Genomic DNA, 21,402 nt, shown 5'->3' with positions numbered 1-21,402 from the left:
GACCTATTCACTCAAAAGAGTCCACTTAAAAAATCCATTGTCTGATTATTGTGCTGTCCAATAAGCACTAGTCACATGTGGCTATTTAAATATAAATAAAGACAATAGAAGAGAATAAAATAGAATACAATAGAACAAACAGAACAGAATAGGATATTCAATTCCTTCATGGCAGTAGCCACAGTTTAAATACTCAGTAGCTGCACGTGGTCAATAACTACCAGACTGACGGGTGGGCAAGAACATTCCAGTCATTGTTCGTATCTAGAATGTAGGTGATAATGAAGACACAAAAATAGCTTTAGGTAGTTAAATCAACACCACAGACTGCATATAGGAGAAACACAGGCTTGTGTGTAAGACATCCCATTATCCAGGTTGTCCTTTTTCTAGATGTGGGTAGATGAGATTTTTCATGTCCTTTACTAGACAGAGAAACAGAGGATATATTGAACTGGTGCCATAAGAGGTGAGAGGTGAGATGTGAAATGTTGATTCAACTCCCATAAAGCCTGAACCTACCGCTGCCTCCAAAGCAGGAGCTGGGAATGGATCTTTCTAGGGATAGGGACAGAGAGGCTGAGGAGATCCCCAGGTGCCCACCTGAGGTAGTCTGAATGCACAGAATGCCAACTCACTGGGAAAGACATACTTGTGTACCTCTGGGTGCTATGGGAAGTCATGGCAGGACTGCTTTTTTAGAGAATAGTCTATATCCACACCATCCCAAGTGGGACATCACAGCAAGCTAATAGGTAGCTTTATAACAGAATAAGTTGTCCTTATTGCCCTCTCTGGTAAAGCCCTGATTTATTTTGGGGACCATCCTGTCCTCTAGTTTTTCTGCTAAGGGGTTTGTGACAGTTATGCCCAGCATCATGGTCCCTGGCATAAGAGACAAGTTACTGCCTGGCGACTCAATATTACCAGGGCTTCTAGGAAGCAGACACAAAGACAAAGTTGGGAAAGGGACTATTGCCCACGTACCCACCAGATAAGACTGAATATAGAGGTGGGCTACAGTAGCCTTTTAGTCATTACAGGGCAGGGCTTGCCTGGGGACAGAGCAGTTCAGAAGACATGGAGCCTGGGGGAGATCATAGAAGCCTGGCCAAGCTGTACCACGCCCACCCTAGCCCTGAATTCCAATTCCTACTTTGACTTTTCTGTCTTAACTGAAATATCCTGACAGAGACTGAAGTCAGTGCCACTGGGGATCAGAGAGAGCAGGCAGATAATCTGAACATTCAGTATATCCAATGATGGCATGAGATTACATTCATAATAACCATGAGTCTCCAAGGCAAATCAAATTCATACTCAGAGAAGCAGTAGGCAGTGCCTTTTCAGAAAACTTCCCTTTTAAAGTGGCTAAAAACAAATTGTCATGCTCAAAGGGAAAATTCAGCCTTCAATGTGATTCATTCCCAAAAGGAAATACAGTCAAATGTTGGTTGGCAAACATCTCCCATCTTGAATAATTCAGTTCTCCACCAAGTTGTTCATGGAAGAAAATGTCTTGTCAAAAAAAACTTTGGTTCTCAACCCAACAACCCTTTCATGCTGACACCTGTATAATCAATCACTTGAATGATTCAGTTTTTGAACAAATTGCTTCTTGAACAGCCTTATGGAACAAATTCTGAAAGTTTGAGAACCCAGGTTCCATTGTACGTTTCTATTAAATAGAAGAAGAGAAAAAAGGAAATCATGGCTAAATGATAAATGTTCATGATTTGTACATTCATCTAGAAGTAAATCAAGGTAATTCTAGCACACACTCATCCCTGGTTCTTTGACAACAGCTGAATTTATGGTGAAGAAAATACAATGAACTTGAAACAGGTCAAATAAAATGTTCCCCCAAATAGTTCCATTGAGTCAGGTCCTACCAGAACAAATTCCCCCACCTAATTATGGGGGAATTAAGTTCCCCCATAATTAGTTCCCCCGCCAGAACTATGTCTGTGATATCAGAAGACAAGAACCCAAACTCATCGGTAAGAAACATTTCCTCAGTTTGACAGAGGAGTGGAGGTTTCGCTGTGCAATCACCATGAGTTGTGCTAGTCCCTTGCAGAGCTGACTTACACCCATTACCCTCGTGACACCCAACTTTGGGACTGATGATAGAAATGCTTACATTACTGAGTGCCATGTGCAAGGAGACTTTGAGCAGGTTCATGATTTCAGCACCCATTTCATCTTCACACTGCCTTTCAGGTAGCTCATTTGGTTAAATGTTGTTCTGATATGCCAAGGTTGCAGATTGGATCTCTGGTGAGAGCACGTATAAAAATTAACCAATGAATTCATAAATAAGTGGAGTGGAAAAACAAATTGATGTTTCTTTTTCTCCTTTCCTCTCACTCTAAAATCAATAAGTATAATTTTTTTTTAAAAAAGGGTCACATACTAAATCCAACAAGCTCAGTGGAGTCGTGCATGGTGGGTCTTACAAATTCAGAAACCTAAAGTAACCACATAGGATGGTCTAAAATTAAAACTTCCTAACTAAAACTGAGTCCTGGTGAACTCCACTCCAAGAAGACAAACAACCCAATTAAAAAATGGGCAGAGGACTTGAACAGACACTTCTCCAAGAAGAACGAACATACAGAGGGCCCAGGGACATATGAAAGGATGCTCACTAGCCATCAGAGAGATGCAAATTAAAACCACAATGAGACACCACTGCACACCAGTCAGAATGACCATCACAAACAAAGCAACAAACAATAAGTGTTGGAGAGGATGTGGAGAAAAGGAAACCCTAGTACACTATTGGTGGGAATGCAGACTGGTGCAGCCACCGTGGACAACACTGTGGATTTTCCTCAAAAAACTAAAAATGGAACTGCCTTTTGACCCAGCAATTCCACTGCTGGGATTATACCCTAAGAACCTTGAAACACCAATCCAAAAGAACCTATGCACCCCAATGTTCATAGCAGTGCAATTTATAATAACCAAGAGTTGGAAGCAATCTAGGTGCCCATTAGTAAATGAATGGATCAAAAAACTATGGTACATTTACACAACGGAATACTACACAGCAGAAAGAAAGAAGGAGTTCCTACCCTTTACAACAGCATAGATGGAACTGGAAAGCATTATGCTAAGTGAAATGTCTTTCAAAGCCAGGCGGTGAAAGACACGGTAAGATTTCACCTATAAGTGGAACCTAATCAACAAAACAAACAAGCAAGTAAAATATAACCAGAGACATTGAAATTAAGAACAAAGTTACAGTAATCAGAGAGGAGGTGGGAAGAGATAATTGGGGAAAAGGGGGGAAGGTTTTTTAGGAACATCTATAAAGGACATGTAGACAAATCCAAAGGAGGGTACGATGGAGGGTGGGAAGTGGGGATGGCTGGGGTAGGGGGGAGTGGTGGGGGGAAAATGGAGACAACTATACTTGAACAATTTATTTTAAAGTTAAAAAATAAATTTTTTAAAAAAGCAAGTCATGGTGAGTAGTCATGTCCTATGCAGGTATCTTCCCTGACAAAGGTCAATCTTTACCTTAACTGAGCCCATCTATTATGTTTTTGCATCTATGATAACACACCTTTGGAATGTCAGGGTAATTTCCTTTTTTCAGACCTCTCAGGGCACAATTTCCCACCACAGCAGGAGACCACAGAGCCTCTTATTGTTACTGTTATGTTAATTGTTAACTGTTAACTATGTATACCTACCTCTGTAAAAGTATTGTCTATTCCTTTTCCTTTTTATCCAGTCACAGCAATTTCTCCACTTTGCTTTCTTCCACCTCCCTAATCCATCCCTAGTGGATTTTATGTAACCTCTTCTGCCTCCTCTTTTGACTGTAATGTATAAAATAATGTGCAAAACTGCCATTTCTGGAGCATTTTCTCAATCCAGATTTTGCTTCCTGGTATTTGTCATCAATTTGGCTGAAATAAACACTTAAAAATTCTTATGTAAGTTTGGCTCAAATAAACTCATAAAATTTCTTACAGTGATAGCAGATTTATCTTTGTACCCACTTCTAGAAGATGTGGGAAAAGTAGTGGAGCAACTGTTTCTATAGAGCTTGTCCGATACCACTCTTGACCCCCATGCTCAAACCAAAGGCGTTGTCTCCTCCTGGGAGAGCTTTGAGGAATTGCACAGCATTTTATTTTGTTTATTAATTTATTTTATGAAGGCACTTTACTCTTGACTTCTGAGTACCTCTGTGAATTGGTATCCTCAATAGGGGAAAGAAGCCTAAATCCAGGCAAAGAGGAAGCCTTCCTGGAGACAGTAATTTTTGGAGGGAGGGAGTGTTAACTGGTGTGGAATGAGGTTCAGGACAGGCTGTAGGCTGAGAAGCCCCAGAACAAGGAAGTCCCCACTAACCTGGCTTCGGGGAGGAAGAAGGAGAGGATAGACATTGAGAGTTACTTTGCACATTGATAACAGCTGGCTGACTTTATAGTCATGCTAAATAGCTTGTCTGCTCTGAGCCAGGGAGATGGGCATGACCTTAACCTGTAATGTAGCTGGCCGGTGGTTCCCCAGTTACAGCACCTGTGAGAGAAGTAGGAAAGCACTTCCTGGATGTCCAGACTAACAATGGCAGCTGAGAAAGGCAGAGGGATATGTCAGGGATGGCAGTGGTAGCTGATTATGGGAGGAGTCAGAAATGGGGTTATGGAGGAGGAGCGTGAGGATTTAAATTTTAAATTCAAGCGCGGCAGCCATGCAGGGACTCTTGACCATGGGGCTTGGGAGCACCCTTAGCCCCACAATTTAGAAAGGAGAGTTTCTACCATGTAGAATGTAGTTTATAGTGAGGGAGGAAGCCATGCAGCCTGAGGAGCTGAAAAGGTCTACCTTGCAGGATCCTGTCCTGCTACACCTAAATTTTTACCTGGATTATTAAGACTTGTGTTTTTCCTAAGTTTCACTATGATTCAGAGAAACATGGCACATGCTTTTCTGGACTATTAAATGGAGGCTGGTAACATGTATCCCAGATCCTGAAGGAGAGAGCTGCTGAGTGAGGATGGCATCTTTGATCCAGAGAGACTTGGAGAACTGTTTGTGCTACTGGCTTAAAGACATGGAAAACTTTCAGGGCTTTTGGCTAGTAGCCTGGTGGGGAGCATGGGAAGGGCTGGGTCTAATGGGAAAGGAGAGCTCTGAGCTGAGGTGCTCTGATGCCCCACCCCTGACCAAGGTTGGAATGTTGTGAAGAAAGATCTGCACCTACCAGCATTAATTGTTGGGTCTTTCACCAAGGCACTACGCGGATAGTCCCCAGTAGGCTTGCTTACAGTTTTAGTGAGCTCTGTAACAGAAGCAGGGGTGGTAATGCCAATTTGAATTCTAATGACCTTTGATCTGACTTACATAAATCTTTCCTTCACATTGGGAATTTTGCTGCATAACAAAATTAAACCAGGTAAATATATAATGTGTCATTTCTGGGTCTGTTAATACCAATTGCATTTTTGTAGTATTATATTTTGTTGCCTCATTTCATTTGTCCTGTAAGGCTTCTTGGATCTGTGACTTGATAATGGGTCAGAACAGGGTGTAGGCTGAGAAGCCCCAAAACCCACCACAAGTCTGATTTGGGGGCTGGGAAAAGCAGCAGCACAGGGATTGAGAATTATTTTGCATTATCAGTAACAGCAGGCTAGCTTCAAATCTGCCTGGGCCAGAGAGATGGGCATGACTTTGACCTGTGATATAGTTCCCCCATTTACAATGCCTACTTGAGAGCATGGAGGTGGTTCCACACCATGGGGCCATGCCTGCCTCAACTAACTATGGCAGCCAAGAAAGGCAGAAAATATGGGAGTGCTAGCAGGTATAGCCAATTGTGGGAGGAAGCGCCAGGCTGGGACTTAAACAAAGTCAGGTTGCCATGTGCAATGGGGACAATGCAGGACAATGTGGGACCCTTGCGGGACCATGAGGGTCAATAGTGGGTGAAAGGTCTCTTGCCCAGCAGCCATGAGGAGCTGCCACATGGTTTTGGATAATGAACTGGAGATCGCGGCAACACAGCTGACAGTGCTAGGAATTGAGGGAGATCTGCCCAGCTGAACACCGATTACTGGGAGGAACCAGGAGAAGTGAGCTATAGACTTCTTTTTTCTTCTGTAAGGTGGTACTTCTGACTGGCATGCTCTGAGACTAGCCTGACTTGGAAAAGGGGGAGGGTAGGACTGTGTGTTTGTGGGTGTATCTTTGTTTCCAAAGAGAATGAGATTTAACAGCAGAATTCTGCCATTATTCTAAACCTGTATAACTTTAAATTAAATAGTTCCTTTCCTTTTTACTAAACTCTGGCATTGAGAGTCACAGTTCTTAATCCAGCAATGGGCATAAAGAACCTAGAGTAACAAAAGACCCCCAGGGGTAGGGGGGTGTTTTCTGTAACAATAATGCCAATTTGAGTTTTAATTACCTTCGATCTGACTTATATAAGTTTTTCTTTCATCATTGGGAATTTTGTTGCATAACAGAATTAAAACAAGTAAATATATTATATATCATTTCTGGGTTTGTTAATACCAGTTGCATTTGGTTTTTGTAGTATTATTTTTTGTTGCCTCATTTTATTTGTCCTGCCTGGGCTCTGTGAGGCTTCTTGGATCTATGGCTTGATGTTTATCCTAATCAATTTTGAAAATATCTCAATTACTATATCTTTAAATAGGTTTTTTTTTTGCCTCTTGTCTACATAAGAAACATTCAGACCTGCAGAGAACTTCTTTTAGTTTATTCTAGCTAAACTGATGATATTCAGGAAACAAAATGTCAATGAGTTGAGAAAACTCTCCAGAAAAGTGGCAGTTCTGCACCCTGCTTTATACATTACAATCAAAATAGAGGATGTAAGTGGGTTACATGAAATCCATTGGTAATAGATCACGGAGTTGGGAGAAAGCAAAGCAGAGAAACCTCTGGGATAGGATAAGGTGTAATATAATAGACACATACTTCTTTTACATAGCTGGGTACAGGACAGTTAACAGTCAACAATTAACATAAAAACAATAACAATGAGGGGATTCGTGCTTTGAGGGGTCCAGGGAAAAGGAAAGTACTTTGATATTCCAGAGGTATGTTATAGCGGCAAAAAGAGGACAGGCTTAATAAAGATTGACATTAGTCAGGGACATGACTACTTGCCATGAACTGCTTTTAGTTAATAAGTTTTCATTTCAGACCATCCTTTGTGGTTACTTTAGGTCACCGAGTTTGTAAGATTTCTTCGAAGACCTCTCCTGAGCTTGTCAAGTTTAGTATGTGGCCCCTTTTTGCCCACATGTCCCCCTTTTGGTCATAAATCAATCCAAAGGATGCATCGATGACCGACCTTTTTGCTGGATAATGAGGTCCCACAGTGCTATAGGAAGGCTCATTTCTAGAGTCTCAGAGTAAGCATTTGTCTTCCTGAACACTGTGAGCTGCTGGGAATGGGACAAGACCATAAACTCAAATGGCATTTAAGGTAAAATTATTATTATTTAAAAGAAAAAGGCAGGTGGATGGGAGGCAATCAGATCCTATAGCCCTTGTTAAAAAATATTCTATATCATTTCTAATTTTTAAGCAACCACGATCCAAGTTCTTTCTTTTTTTTTGCTGCTTGTCTTAAGTTTTGTTCTTCTGCATCTAGTATAACATTTATATACTAGGAACAAGAGTAACAGTATTAAACCAGTAACACCAATTAGAAATCGAAAATGACATGGAAGAGTCTGAAGGGAACAACCATCTCAGTGGCTTTATTGTTTTTCCATGCTGCTTGACACCCATTTTCTTCTTTTCAAAACAGTATTTCTTCCATATGACCTATTTTAGATGAAGTCTTTTTCTAATAAATGACATTCCTCATTAACTAAAAGTTCAGTTTGTCCCAGAATATTAGGAATGTTGTTGCTATTGGGTAGCTATAGCTAGGGAGCAGTTGGGGTATACTGAATGGCCCCCAAAATGTTGCGTTTCCCATGCCACAGTTAAATGGGTAGAGGTAATCCCAAAATGAACTAGAGTTTGAGTATTCCATGGGGCTTCCAACAAGCATCCAGGGCACAAGGAAGGTGTGGTAGTTACAGACACATCTACCCAGCAAGTAATCCCAATAATTTTTGAAATGGGAACCCTTTGATTTTCTTGTTTCACAGACATCCAGCCATAAGAGTATGATTGGTGAGCCCAAGGATAAGATACATTATTACAGATACGGCTGGTCACTGCAAGCCTTTTCCCATCATATCCAGGTATTTTTCTTTTCATCATCCATTCCTACATACGCATCTAGATTTTATATATATAATTCTACTAGGGGCATTATCAGGGAGGTGTTCTTGGAAGTATTTGTGTAAGATGGGTCCTTTATAATAGAAATATCCAGAAAAAAATGTACTAAATCTTGTATTGATAGTAGAAGACCAATATGTAACCCCAAAAGCACGAGCTTCATTATCATAACTGATAATTATCATTGTTTAGTAGGTGGGAATGATTAGTAAATTCCCATGTTAAATGTTTCATTTTCATTGGGAAACCATAAGGAGGACAATAACTATAAAAATCATTTTATGTGCATTTGATCAATAACAATTAGGTGATATAAGAACAAGGTTTGAATCAAGATTTGCTTCAGATTTCCAGCCAAGATGGAGGAGTAGGTAGACATACTGTGCCTCCTCACACAACCAAAAGATGGACAACAAATTTAAAAACAAAAACCAGAACTGACAGAAAATTGAACTATATGGAAGTCTGACAACTAAGGAGTTAAAGAAGAAATATTCATCCAGACTAGTAGCAGGAGCAGAGATGGGCAGCCGTGGAAGATAGGACTTGCAGCAAGGCAGTGGCTGGGGGACTGCAGTGGGCAAGGTGGTAGCTGGCAGACCTGGTGAGGCAGTGGCTTATGGTAGGCAGTCCTACGTTTGCATGCAGATAAATCATGAGGAACAAGTAGGCAGCGAGATAGAACATGAAACCCAGGGTTCCAGTGCAGGGAAATAAAGCCTCAAGGCTTCTGACTGAAAATACCTGTGGGGTTGAGGCAGCAGTGGAAGAAACTCCCAGCCTCACAGGAGAGTTCGTTGGAGAGACGTACAGGGTCCAATAATGTACACAAACCAACCCACTTGGGAATTAGCACCAGAAGGGCCCAATTTGATTGTGGGTAGCAGGGGAAGTGCTGAAAACCTGCAAAGAGTGAAGCAAGTGGCTCTATTCCCTCTCGGACTCCTCCCCTACATATAGCATCACAGCTCAGTGACCTGGATTGCCCCACCCTGGTGAATACCTAAGGCTCTGCCCCTTACTACGTAACAGCCCCTCAAAGACAAAAGAAAACAAAAAGGCCCAAATAAAAGAACAGATCAAAGCTCCAGAAAAAAATACAACTAAGCAATGATGAGAAAGCCAACCTATCAGATGCACATTTCAAAACACTGGTAATCAGGATGCTCACAGAATTGGTTGAGTATGGTTGCAAAATAGAAGAAAAAGTGAAGGCTATGAAAAGTGAAACAAGTGGAACCAACACTGAACAGAAGGAAACTGGGACTCAAATCAACGGTTTGGAATAGGAGGAAGAAATAAACATTCAACCACAACAGAATGAAGAAACAAGAATTCAAAAAAAATGAGGAGAGGCTTAGGAACTCCCAGGACATCTTTAAACATTCCAACATCCGAATTATAGGGGTGCTAGAAGGAGAAGAGGAAAAGCAACAAGTGGAAAAGTTACTTGAAAAAAATAATAAAGGAGAGCTTCACCAAACTGGCAAAGGAAACAGATTTTCAGGAAGTCCAGGAAGCTCAGAGTCCCAAAGAAGTTGGACCTAAGGAGGAACACACCAAGGCACATCATAATTAAAATGCCAAAAGTTAAAGATAAAGAAAGAATCTTAAAAGCAGCAAGAGAAAAGGAGTGAGTTACCTACAAAGGAGTTCCCATAAGCCTATCAGCTGATTTCTCAAAAGAGACCTTGTAGTCAAGAAAGGGCTGGAAAGAAGTATTCCAAGTCATGAAAGGCAAAGACCTCCATCCAAGATTACTCTATCCAGCAAAGCTACCATTTAGAATGGAAGGGCAGATAAAGTGCTTCCCAGATAAGGTCAAGTTAAAGGAGTTCATCAACATGGAGCCCTTATTACATGAAATGTTAAAGTGACTTAGAAAAAGAAGATAAAAAAAATAAAAATAAAAAAAATATGAACAGTAAAATGATAACAAATTCACAGGTATTAACAACTGAACCTAAGAAAAAACAAAAACATAAACCAACTAAGCAAACAACTAGAAATGGAAAAGAACCACAGACATGGAGATCACATGGAGAGTTATCAGCAGGGGAGAGGGGGAAAAGGTACAGAGAGTAAGTAGCATAAATTATAGTAGAAAATAGGTGGGGGAGGCTAAGAATAGTGTAGTAAATGTAGAAGATAAAGAACTTGTATGCACAGTGCATGGACATGAATTAAAGTGGGGGAAGGCAGGTAGGAGGGGTGTGCAGGGTACAGGGAACTAAAGGGGGGAGCAAAACTGGACAGCTGTAATAGCATAATCAATAAAATATATTTAAAAAATTACTTCACATATTTAGGTGCTCCTATGTTGGGTGCCTACATGTTTACTAGGGTTATATACTCTCATTGGTTTCCTTTTTCATTGTGTAGTGTCCTTCTTTGTCTTTTACTATAGCCTTGGTTTTAAAATCTATTTTATTGGATATACTGTATTTGGCCATGTATAATGCACACTCATGTTTTTGACCCAAACTTTCAGGAAAATATTTTGCATTTTAATTTTTTAATTCAGTTATTTATTTATATTTAGAAACAAAAATGATTATTTATTTCAGGGTGTTATTTTGCTTTTGGATATCATTATTGCTTTCTAGAATTACACTATTAATGCATAAGCATTTATGCATAAAAGAATTAAAAGCATTTATATAGGTACAAAATTAATACTATCCATGTATAATGCATGTACTTATTTTACTCTGATTTTGGGCAAAAATGTGCGATAATACAGTAAGTATGGCTACCCTAGCTTTTTTTTCCCCTTTGCATTTGCATGAAATATCTTTTTCCATCACCTGCACCCCTCCCTGGAAAAATAAAAAGAACAAGCTTTGAGTAGTATCAATTTGTGGGCATACAGGTCTTACTGGTATCTAATGATAGCTGTCTGCTTTTGTGGTCAGGGGCTTCTCATCCTTGAAGTCTTTTATTTCTGCTGTAGATGAAGGGGAGTGTCAGATTCAAGTAGATGTCTATTTCCAGTCAGGCACATTTTTAAAATGAGAAATGTGAATCCACTAGTTAACTCCTTTGAGTTTGGTTGCACATGGGTTACTTAGTAATTAATACCTGGTAAGGTCTCCTCCAACAAGGTTGGAGAGTCTTATTTGATATCTTTTCTAATAGACCAAATCTAGTTGTAAGCCATGATCTTTGAAATCATCTCCCAGGAGCATACTATGAAATGAATCAGTTACTAATTTATCGATTTCTTTAAGCTGGCTAATAAGCCCTCAACAATAATGTACATGATTCCTTCTAGCAAAGTTGACTCATATGCCCCTTCATCCAGATGCACAGGGTGGTCAGTGACTATTTTATAAGGAGAAAGCTTATGCTTATCAAAAGGAGGAGGTCTCAGGTTGAGGAGTACTATAGGGAGAGTTTTGTCCCGGGGAAATGAAAAGCTTCTGAAATTTTGGCTAGTTGAATTTTGATTGTACCATTAGTACATTTCACCAATCCAGAGGACTGGAATGACAGGCATAATAAAAATACTGCAGAATAGGCCAAATGTTACAGATGAATTTTATTTGTCCCATGAAATTATTCCCTCAGTCACTATGTAATTCAGAGGGAATTCCCAAACTGGGGATTATTTTTTCTAATAACAATTTACCAACCATTAAGGCTATTGCTCTCTCACAAGGGAATGCCTCAACCCAGTGATAAAACATACAAATTATAGCTGATATATATTTGTATCCCTATCATGGTAGCAATTGGATTTTATCCTATTGGATGGACCTAAAGAAAATGAGAAATGTCTTTGGGATCCATGCAGTGGTTTCCTAGGTTATATTTTGGACAGATAGAACATTTGCTGTACAATTTATGAGCTACAGTAGGAGAAGGTTTTCAGAATATTCTTTACTCTATGCAATCATCTTTTCAGAACCTCAGTGTGTTAGCGAATGTACATGTTGAAGTATAGGGAGCTGGGTCAAAGTTTCCCCCTTTTTGTTGCCATATCTTCTTTTTTTTCTTCATATTGTCTGATGAAACTGTAAAAGATAATCTTTTATTGATTTATCAGAAAGCAAAAAAAAACATTCTTGGGCCTGGATAACTCGACTGTTCAATGCTGTCTGCCTAGGTGCAGCATTGGTGAAATGACTTCCTTTCTCTTCCATGGTGGTAGCTTTAGACTGCACTGGAATTTTGATAATTGCCAGTTGCTTTGTTTTTGGTATGCCATCTAATAATTCTGCAACTAATTTTCCATTTTTAATGAGATTTCCTGAGAAGAATTGCCTTTCCATAACATTCCAAAGTCATGGGCTATACCAAATGCATAGTGACTATCAGTGTAAATATTGGCTACTTGATCTTTGGCCCACTGACAAGTCCAAGTTAGAGCAATGAGTTCAGCTTACTGGATGGATTTATTTCAGATAGATAGAGCTCTCAATTATGTCCACCATGGGAGTTACTGCATATCCCTGCTCATCTTTCAGGTAAGACCCATCTGTAAACTAAATGAAGTCAGCATTATCAATAGAAGTTTCCTATAAACCATTCCTAGGAACAAGAAGGTGCTCAGTAAGCAAAACATAATTGTGGGTGTCTTCATCCTGTAAATAGGGTAACAAAGTTGCAGGATTAAGATGATTACACTGAATTAAAGTAGTTATTAGGTGCAGAGAGCAGGGGTACTTCATAATAGGCCAATCAACTAACAGAAAGGTTGAGTGTGATGAAAATTCAGTAAAGATTCAAGAGAATGAGGAATTAATGATAAAAGGAGAACCATAACTGTCTCTTCTGTCTGTTTACATAAAAGACTGTAGCAGACATGGCCCTCATACAGGGAGGGAACCCTTTTGCTACTGAGTCTAGTTGCTAATCCTATAGGTCTATGACAATCTCCATGTTTCTGAGTTAGAACTACTAAAGCATTTCCTTTATTTTCACATGTGAAAAGAAAGAAGAGAATTTTATAATTAGAATGTCCCAGAGCAGGAGCTTTAGAAAATACTTTCTTTACAGCCTCTACAACTTGCTTCCCTTCAGGATTCCAATGAATTAGATCAGTTGATCTGAATTTAACAGGGCTTTTAGAAGCTGAGCTATTAAGGAAAAATTTGGAACCCAATGTTGACAATATTCAGTCATTCGGGAATCCTCTAAACTGTTTTCTTATTTTCGGAAAAAGGAAAGAGAATTCTTCTGAGGCTTTAAGGGTTAATCAATAGCCAATCTTCAGATATGAGATGGCCAAGGTATTTTGCGTGAAGTAAGCAAAACTTAAGTTTATTTTTGAGACTTTATGCCGTTTTATAACTAGCTGTTTTAATGAGTACAGTGTGTCCTCTTGGGAATCTTATAACATCCTAGATGCAGGAGTGTCCAATGTGGCCTGTGGGCCACATGTGGCTCAAGGTGGCTATGAATCTGGCCCAATATAAAATCATAAATTCACTTAAAACATTTTGAGGTTATCTTTTGTGATAACATGTTGCAATGTATTTAATGTGTGGCCCAAGATAACTCTTCTTCCAGTGTGGCCCAGAGATGACAAAATGTTGGACACTCCTGTAAGAGCATAAAAGTAAATTATCCACATATTAGACTGGAGTGGAATCTCTAAGAAATTTAAGATTTAAATCACTTTTTAATATCTAGGATTTCTACTGTATATTAAATAGGTACTTTCTGTATATCCTTGGGACATTAATGTCTATGTTAATTGGTGATCTTCCCAGGTGAAGACAAAGAAATATTGGCTGTTTTCCCTACTGGAATGCTAAAAAGGACACAACATAAACCTGTTACTGAAAAATATTGGAAGTACACAGGAATGAGTGATAATAAGGTATGAGGATTTGGAGCTACACGATATCTGGGAATAACTTATCTTATGTATAGCTCTGAGATCCTATACAAATCTCTAACCTTTTCCATTTGGTTTTCTTGCTGGAAGGATGGGCAAATTACAGGGACTTGTACAGGGAATTATAGTCCCCTTTTCAAGTAATCTTGTATAATGGCCTTAATTCCAGCTAGTGCATCAGGTCTCAAAGGATATTGGCAAATATTAGGTAAAGGGAAAGTGTTTTTTTTTAAATGTTGGGGGCTGCTGTTTTTTTTTTAAGATTTTATTTATTTATCTTTTGAGGGGAAGGGAAGGAGAGAGGGAGAAAAATATCAGTGTATGGTTGCCTCTCTTGTGTCCCCTGCCAGGAACTGGCCTGCAACCCAGGCATGTGCCCTGACTGGGAATTGAACCGCGGTTGTTTGGTTCCCAGGCCCACACTCAATCCACTGAGCTACACCAGCCAGGGCAAGGCAAAGTATTATCAATAGTTATTTTAATAGGAGTGGCTGGCTTGATCTTGCCAATATCTCTACTGGAAAAGGCCCAAAGTTGCATTAGAATGTCCTGCAACAAATATTCAGTTTCAAGGTTATTTTCCTCTGGTGAAACAGTTTCTTTAAAATCATTACTTTCCCAATTGGTTCAGTATCTAATTCATTTAGTTCTAAGTGTATCTTACCCATCCAGGAAAAGGATATGTGGGCATAATGGGTTTCAAGAAAATTTCTCCCTCTCAGATGAATTGGGGCCAATTTGCCCAATAAAATATATATGTTGCCCTTGTTAAAAGAGGACATATTCTTATTTTAAAAGTCATTGGTTCTACTATTTGTACAGAAGCTTTACTCCAAGGGAAAGGGCAACTTAGTTGGGTAGGGTTAAGAACAGAAAAAGTAGCCCCAGTATCTATAAGGACCTTAGTAATTTCCCCTTTTATGATAATTTCAATTTCTCCTAAAGTATTAGTAAGGAGGAGAAATGCTCTCTTCAGTCCTTGGTGCAGCCCTATGCTCACTTCTATTTGTTTTCTTTTTGTAAATCCCATTTCAGTTTTCCACAATCCTTCTGATGATGACCTGGTTTTTTACAGTAAAAACAGACTCCTTTCTCTTCTAAGAGACCTCCGAGTAGATCTAACTTGATTGCTTAGTTATTGGATGTTGGGAACCGGTCTGCCTGGTTTCAGGAGTTGTAACTGCACCCGCCCCCCACCCCTCCATGGCTAAGACTGAATGAGCGACCTCTGGAATGTGAGCCACAAGGAGACAAAGCTTGTCTCTGCTTACTCCCCTGCCCCCAAGTACATGGTTGGTTAGTCAATGATAGGTAGGACTCCTGGGTCGGGGGGCAACCTAAGCCAGACACAATCACTTGGGAGGCCTTCATGGAAGGACTCAGGGAGCTGCAACAAAGAGGGGGTGATGGACCTTCGCCTCCCGGCTATTTTGACATAGCCTGAGTCCCCATGTCCTCTGGGAGAAGCGCTTCCTGGCTCTAATCCACTTAAGTCTGAAAACCTGTGATGGGGGAGGCAGTGCAGCCCCTTGCCTGGCTAGAGCAGGATCAGGGCGATCGAGCATAAGAAAGAATTCCTACAAAGCAGGAATGTGAAGCAGGAATTCCTACTTCACAGGACAAAGCAGTCCTGTGAAGCCTGCTTTGCTAAGAGTGTTTTCATTCATATGATAAGGGTCCAAGCAGGAAATGAGTATGTCTCCCAAAGTTTTTGCAACCCCCTTCCTGACAGACACTGACTCAGATTAAGCCCTGATTTCTTTGAAATGTTATGTTTGAACCTTGCCACCTGACACTGATTGATGAGCTTTACCTGTATTCCTGTGTATTACAACCTAATAAAAGCCACTGAGGAAGGGGCTCTTGGTCTTTCTCCTCTGAGAAATCGACCACCTCTCTCCCCAAGCAGATCATGTCTTGACACTTTCATTTTCATCTGTGGCAGATGGGGGGACTTGCGAGCAAAGGTGCTCCCACAATTGGTTAAGTTCACTTTTCAAGGGAGATTAACAATGAACATCACACCCATGGCAGACATTGAGTGCTGAATGTCTTTCCTACTGAGCACCTTTTCCTATTGAGTGTCTGTTGACTATTCCTTTTTAGGAGTATTGAGGACTTTTTCTCTCAATATTTGTAATCCTTACCTCTACTCCTGCCTGCTTTTCATTGGGGCTAATATCATTTCATGTGACAGTTCTGTCCTACTGATGCTGACAGTATCTAGTCTACTGTCCTGGTGCCCATTGAATATTTAGTGGGCCATGGGATTCTGGCCTCCAACACAGATAATCAACCAGGCATGGGCACCTCACTGAAGTTGGGAACCTCAGATTCTCAGTACAGGATTCAGGACTTTGGACAAAGAAACTGTGAAGTAGAATACTTGAAATGAGCAGTCATGGAAAGCTGTGCTTGAGGCAATAATTTTATGCCACAGGCATGCTCAACCTGAGAATGTTGGCATATCCAGAAGAAAGTGTTCAGGTACAAGCATCCATTGTTAGCTGACAATGGCCTAGATGCACATGCGATTGTTTTCCTCGTGCAACAAAAAGCCCAGGTATAGGTGGTTGTTGGCAGTTGGTCAGCAGCTCAATGGTCTCACCAAGGACCTTGGGTTTTCTGTGCTCAGCATGTCCTTTAGACCTCTAGTGTCTCCTGCAGTCATGCATCACTGCTGCCATTCTAAGCATAACTTGGAGTTCAGGGCAGGAGAAGAAAGGGCAGGGATAACGCCATTTCTCTTTTTCATTAGAAAAGCATGAACTTCTGGAGACGTAAAAATAATTCCTAGATTTCTGACTTTATCTCACAGCCAGAACACTGCCTGTTGACCCCCTTAGCTTAAAGAGCTGGTAAAGTGACAATGTACCTTTTCCAGCTCAAGAGTGGAGGGTGACAAAAGAGAAAAAGGCCAGCCAAACAACAGGGCTTACACAGAATCATGGAGGGGATGCAGAAAGAGCACATTTTGAGGCACCAGTGGGTGGAGAGGAACTTTACTTCTGTTTCTCTAGGTCTTTGTTCCAGTGTCTGTGAAAACTGGTTGTTCCTTCTGCACTGAGTTCCATAAGATATCTTCATATCTTTTCTATAGATCCCTTCCTCATCTTCAACTTGTTCCTAGATTTCTCTTTCTGGCAACTGAGTAATCCCTAAAATCCTTTTTTTACTGTGAACTCACTAGTCTATGTCCTCTAACTTTGTACTCTCCATGGTCCTCCTTAGCTGAAACCAGAGCTTCCCATCAGACCACAAATACTGATAAAACTCCATGCTAAGCAGGCCACTTTTCCTCCTGCTCTCCCTAATCTAAAGGCAGGAAAGGCTTGGCCCTTTTCTGCTCTTCTTTGCTTCTTTCAGACAAGTCTTCCTTGATTATGCAAAACTTGGTCTATACTGATCATCACTCTCTTGTTGGCCAATCCCTGGGTATGCTACACTTTCCTCACAGACTGTTTCTTGTCATTTATCATCCCCTCAACTAGCCCATGATAATCTTACTCATTCAAGGCCTGGTTCACAGGTAACTTCCTCCAAGAAGCCTTCTCTGGCCACTTTCAATTAATGGGACTTGTTCCTCCTGGCCTACAAGGTACCCTGTAGTTCTTCTGTGGCATTACTTTATATTGGTTGTTATGCTTCTTATTTCCCCTTTCAAACTGAAATATTCCTGCACATTGACTCATATTATTTTACCTTTATTTTGTCACACTACTTGGCTGAGCACTTGGAAGGCTTTCAGGAGATATCTGTAGAAGAAACAGAAACAACATGGGGTTGGGAAAAAGCAATGGACTGGAAAAAGGTGTTTTTCTAGTTTTAGCTGTGAGGTACACTTTTGGTTGCATGCCTAGAATCATTGCTTCTAAGCTGGTAGAACCCTGAGTTTATTGAGATAAATGCCCTCCATGTGGGCCAGTGTTTCAGTGGAAGTGGGCCTCATCTTCAGTTTTAGGGTGTGGCAGGTGGGGGTGCAGCACAGGTTCTGGTTAGTTTAACCTAGTGGTTGTCAACAGGGGCTATTTTGGCCCCCAGGGGACACACTTGTCCATATTATTGATTATCATTACTACATGGGATGCTATTAGAACCTACAGGGTGGAGGTCAGTGATACTGCATCTTACAATGCATAGGAAAGCTTCTCCCCTGCAGACCCCCATCAGAAAACTATCTGGCCCAAAATGTCAACAGTGTTGAGGCTGAGAAACCTGGTCTAAATAATCGCAGGGGTTCCACCCTACTGCCAATAATTGGGTGGCAGTTAGGCTAGAGGGTGGGGTGAAAGGACTGAGAACTGAAGCCACAACAAAATGGACCTCACCATGACTCACAAACAGGAAAATGATGCTAAACTGTGCCTAAGGATTATCTAAGCTCAGACCATTTAACTCATTTAGCTCATTCAGACCACATGTTCTAAGAAAAAGACCACTGACTCCTAGAGATTCTCCTGGTTTACAAATCTTGACCTATCCCTGCCAAGATGATCTGTGATTAACTCTAGCCCCTGAATCCCAAGAGGACCCTTCCATAACTCCACTGCTTTGAGGAGCCTCACAGGGCCTCTGGTGCATTCCAAGGAAGTTTAATAAAACTAACTTGTTATTTTTTTTATTGAGGAATAATTGATATACAACACTAGTATTAGTTTTAGTTGTATTATACAATGGTTTGATATTTGTATATATTGTGGATCACAAATTTAGTTAACATCTGTCACCACACATTCTTACAGATTGTTCTTTTGTCATGAGAACTAAAATCTATTCTCTTAGCAACTTTCAACAATGCAGTACAGTATTATTAACCGGTCACTATACTGTCTACTAACATTATCACTATATTTTTTACAAATATGTTCCCAGTTGCTTTTTGTTGGAGAGCTTTAACACTGGGCATAGAATATAAATAATTCTAATGCAGTGTGCTATGTCCTATAATTCAGTCATGTTCAAAGTGCCTTAGAAACAAATGTTCTGTGCCAGAAATTAAGGTAATAATGATTTTCAGTAATGATACTTGAAGTAGGTCCTGAATAATGAAATATTTTTGGCCAAGTGGAGCTGCAGGGAAGCATTATCACAGGGAGAAAGGGTAATAGGAATAAAGGGAGGGAGACATAGGATTAGAAATAGCAGCTCCTGAGTGGGATTTGAAACATGGGAGTCAGGGAAGGAAGGATAATCCAGACAGGCAGGAAGGGCCAGATCATGTAGTACTGTCAAAAGCGTTCATGATATATTGGTTTTATTCAACAGGGAATGAAGTGTTGCCAATTATAACTTGTGATCCCTGAAGACCTGGATTTATAGAACTTTTCACTTCCCTCTTGTTGGTTCTTTTTTCATCTCTTCTTACGATAGTCATGTGGGATTCTAGTGCCATCTAGCACTAAGAAAGAGGAGGGCACACTTCCATTAGGAAAGCCTTCAAGTGCAATGAATGAATTAATTCTTACTATTTAATTTCAAATAGGCCTTTTCTAGAGATGATACATAGTAACAGGACTTAGTTTCCTTTGCCTGGGAATCCTACTCCCTGCTCCCTTCACCAAAATCCTATTCATTTTTTCAGCTCTCAGCTGTAAAATTCTCTCATGTTATTCCTTTATTACACTTAAAATTTTACATTTATTATGGTGAGCTGATTAAAGTTGTCTCTCTCCTTAAATTTCCATAACTGGGCAAGTTTGTGGTTTGCTTACCATCATCTTCCAGCACTTAAATTACACCTGGTTCACTAAATTAAAGGACAATTTGATGATTATTTCATGTTTTCTTAGACCTTACTTATTGTTATTTATACCCCGTGCTTATTATTCGGGTAACCTTTTGATATGTCAAACTAATTTTTAAAAAAATATCCATGGCTGAAAGTCTTTTTGTAAGTAAGGTTTTATTGAGACAAAGATGCTGGGCAGTATGGCTAGGCAGAACAGACAGCCTGTCTGTGGTCCCAGAGTTTTGCAAGTATACATTAAGTAGGGGGAAGGGAGAAGTAAGATGTCTAAAAGAATTTACATAAACTATAGGCAAACCAGTAGGCAAGGTGGAAGGGACAGTTACCAATTTGGAATATAAAGAAATGTCTGCTACTGTAGACTGGTTGGGGGCAGCAGTTGGAAAAATCCTGTGCAAAGAGGTGGGACTCCTGAAGTTATATGGTGCTTGGCTAAAATAACCTGTGGAAATAGCCACCTGGAAATTAATCCTAAATTCCAACAGGCAAAACAGGAATGTAGTAAGTGTTTTGTTAAGTGATCTGCAGACAACAGACTGTCTCTTTCACTCTCCTGCTGTAATTTAATTTAGAATTGTTTGCTTAGCACTTTTTATAAACTTTATCAAACATCTGTTGTAACCACCACAAAAGACAACACGCAAATTCTGGCCTTAACTAAAGAGACATTTTCTAGCCCGTTTTCCTCTTAACTGGATCTGTTCAGAGTATAATTTTTAGGTAGGCATTGTTGCTCTGCTGAACCTCTAAGAGTATAATGTCATATTTTTAAAAGATTTATTTATTTTTAGAGAGAAGGGAAGGGAGGGAGAAAGAGGGAGAGAAACAATGTGTGGTTGCCTCTCACAAGCCCCCGACTGAGAACCAGGCCGCAACCCAAGCATGTGTCCTGACTGGGAATCCAACAGGCAACCCTTCTGTTCGCAGGCTGGCACTCAGTCCACTGAGCCACACCAGCCAAGGCACATAAATGTTTTTTACGCTGCCTGTAAAAACCCAAGTCTTTGTGATCACAAAACCCAAGTCTTTGTGATTCTAATAAAACAGAGGATGGTACTCATCCTCTTTACCAGCACAAACCAAGCACAAGCGAGGAGCAAAACAATTATTGTTGTCGTTCGCCATCACAAGTGAAATGAAATGAAAGCAGGCAGCGCAGACGCAGGCCAAAGCCACTCACTCATTCGGCGCCGCTTCCAAGCCTTGCGCCCAGCCTTGGAGAACCTGCGGGAAAACGAGCACCAGGCCCAAGGAGGACCGCCCAGGAGCCTGACACCACGCTGCCGGAAGGGGCGTGGTAGATTACGTCACTTCTGCGCGTGGTGGGGAGGGGGCGGTGTGCGGCCCTTCTCGGTGTTCGCGTTGCTCCGTTTTGTTGTTTGTGGGGCTGATAGCACTGGTAGTCGCAGAATGAGCGAGGCGGACGGACTACGGCAGCGCCGGCCCCTGCGGCCGCACGTCGTCACTGATGACTGGCAGATCCCGGAGACCAAGGACTGCAGGTAGGCCCGGCCTC

At 40.7% G+C, this 21,402-nt stretch overlaps 1 protein-coding gene and 1 long non-coding RNA gene across 6 annotated transcripts in view; one reads left to right on the top strand and one right to left on the bottom strand.

Annotated features, from left to right (window-relative positions):
* Window positions 1–463: 463 nt before the first annotated feature.
* Window positions 464–21,214, bottom strand: LOC118993233 (uncharacterized). Of its 2 annotated transcripts, XR_005067805.1 has the most exons (4): window positions 21,067–21,214; window positions 17,843–17,895; window positions 2,144–2,277; window positions 464–1,678 (listed from the first exon to the last, which is right to left on the bottom strand). It is a non-coding gene; the product is annotated as an uncharacterized LOC118993233 (long non-coding RNA). The 2 variants fall into 2 exon arrangements; XR_005067806.1 differs by lacking the exons at window positions 464–1,678; window positions 2,144–2,277 and adding an exon at window positions 11,851–12,311.
* Window positions 21,214–21,402, top strand: part of APMAP (adipocyte plasma membrane associated protein) — a 53,024-nt gene continuing 52,835 nt past the window's right edge. For all 4 annotated transcript variants that reach the window (XM_037055511.1, XM_037055509.1, XM_037055510.1 and 1 more), the window contains exon 1: window positions 21,214–21,388. In XM_037055511.1, coding sequence (XP_036911406.1) covers window positions 21,297–21,388 — 92 coding nt within the window. In that variant the 5' untranslated portion in view covers window positions 21,214–21,296. The remainder of the gene's footprint in view (window positions 21,389–21,402) is intronic.

This window comes from Sturnira hondurensis, unplaced genomic scaffold (genome assembly GCF_014824575.4).
Source record: "Sturnira hondurensis isolate 20B ecotype Veracruz unplaced genomic scaffold, ASM1482457v3 Scaffold0008640, whole genome shotgun sequence".
Classification (NCBI taxonomy): Eukaryota; Metazoa; Chordata; class Mammalia; order Chiroptera; family Phyllostomidae; genus Sturnira; species Sturnira hondurensis.
This window is presented reverse-complemented; position numbering and strand designations above follow the sequence as displayed.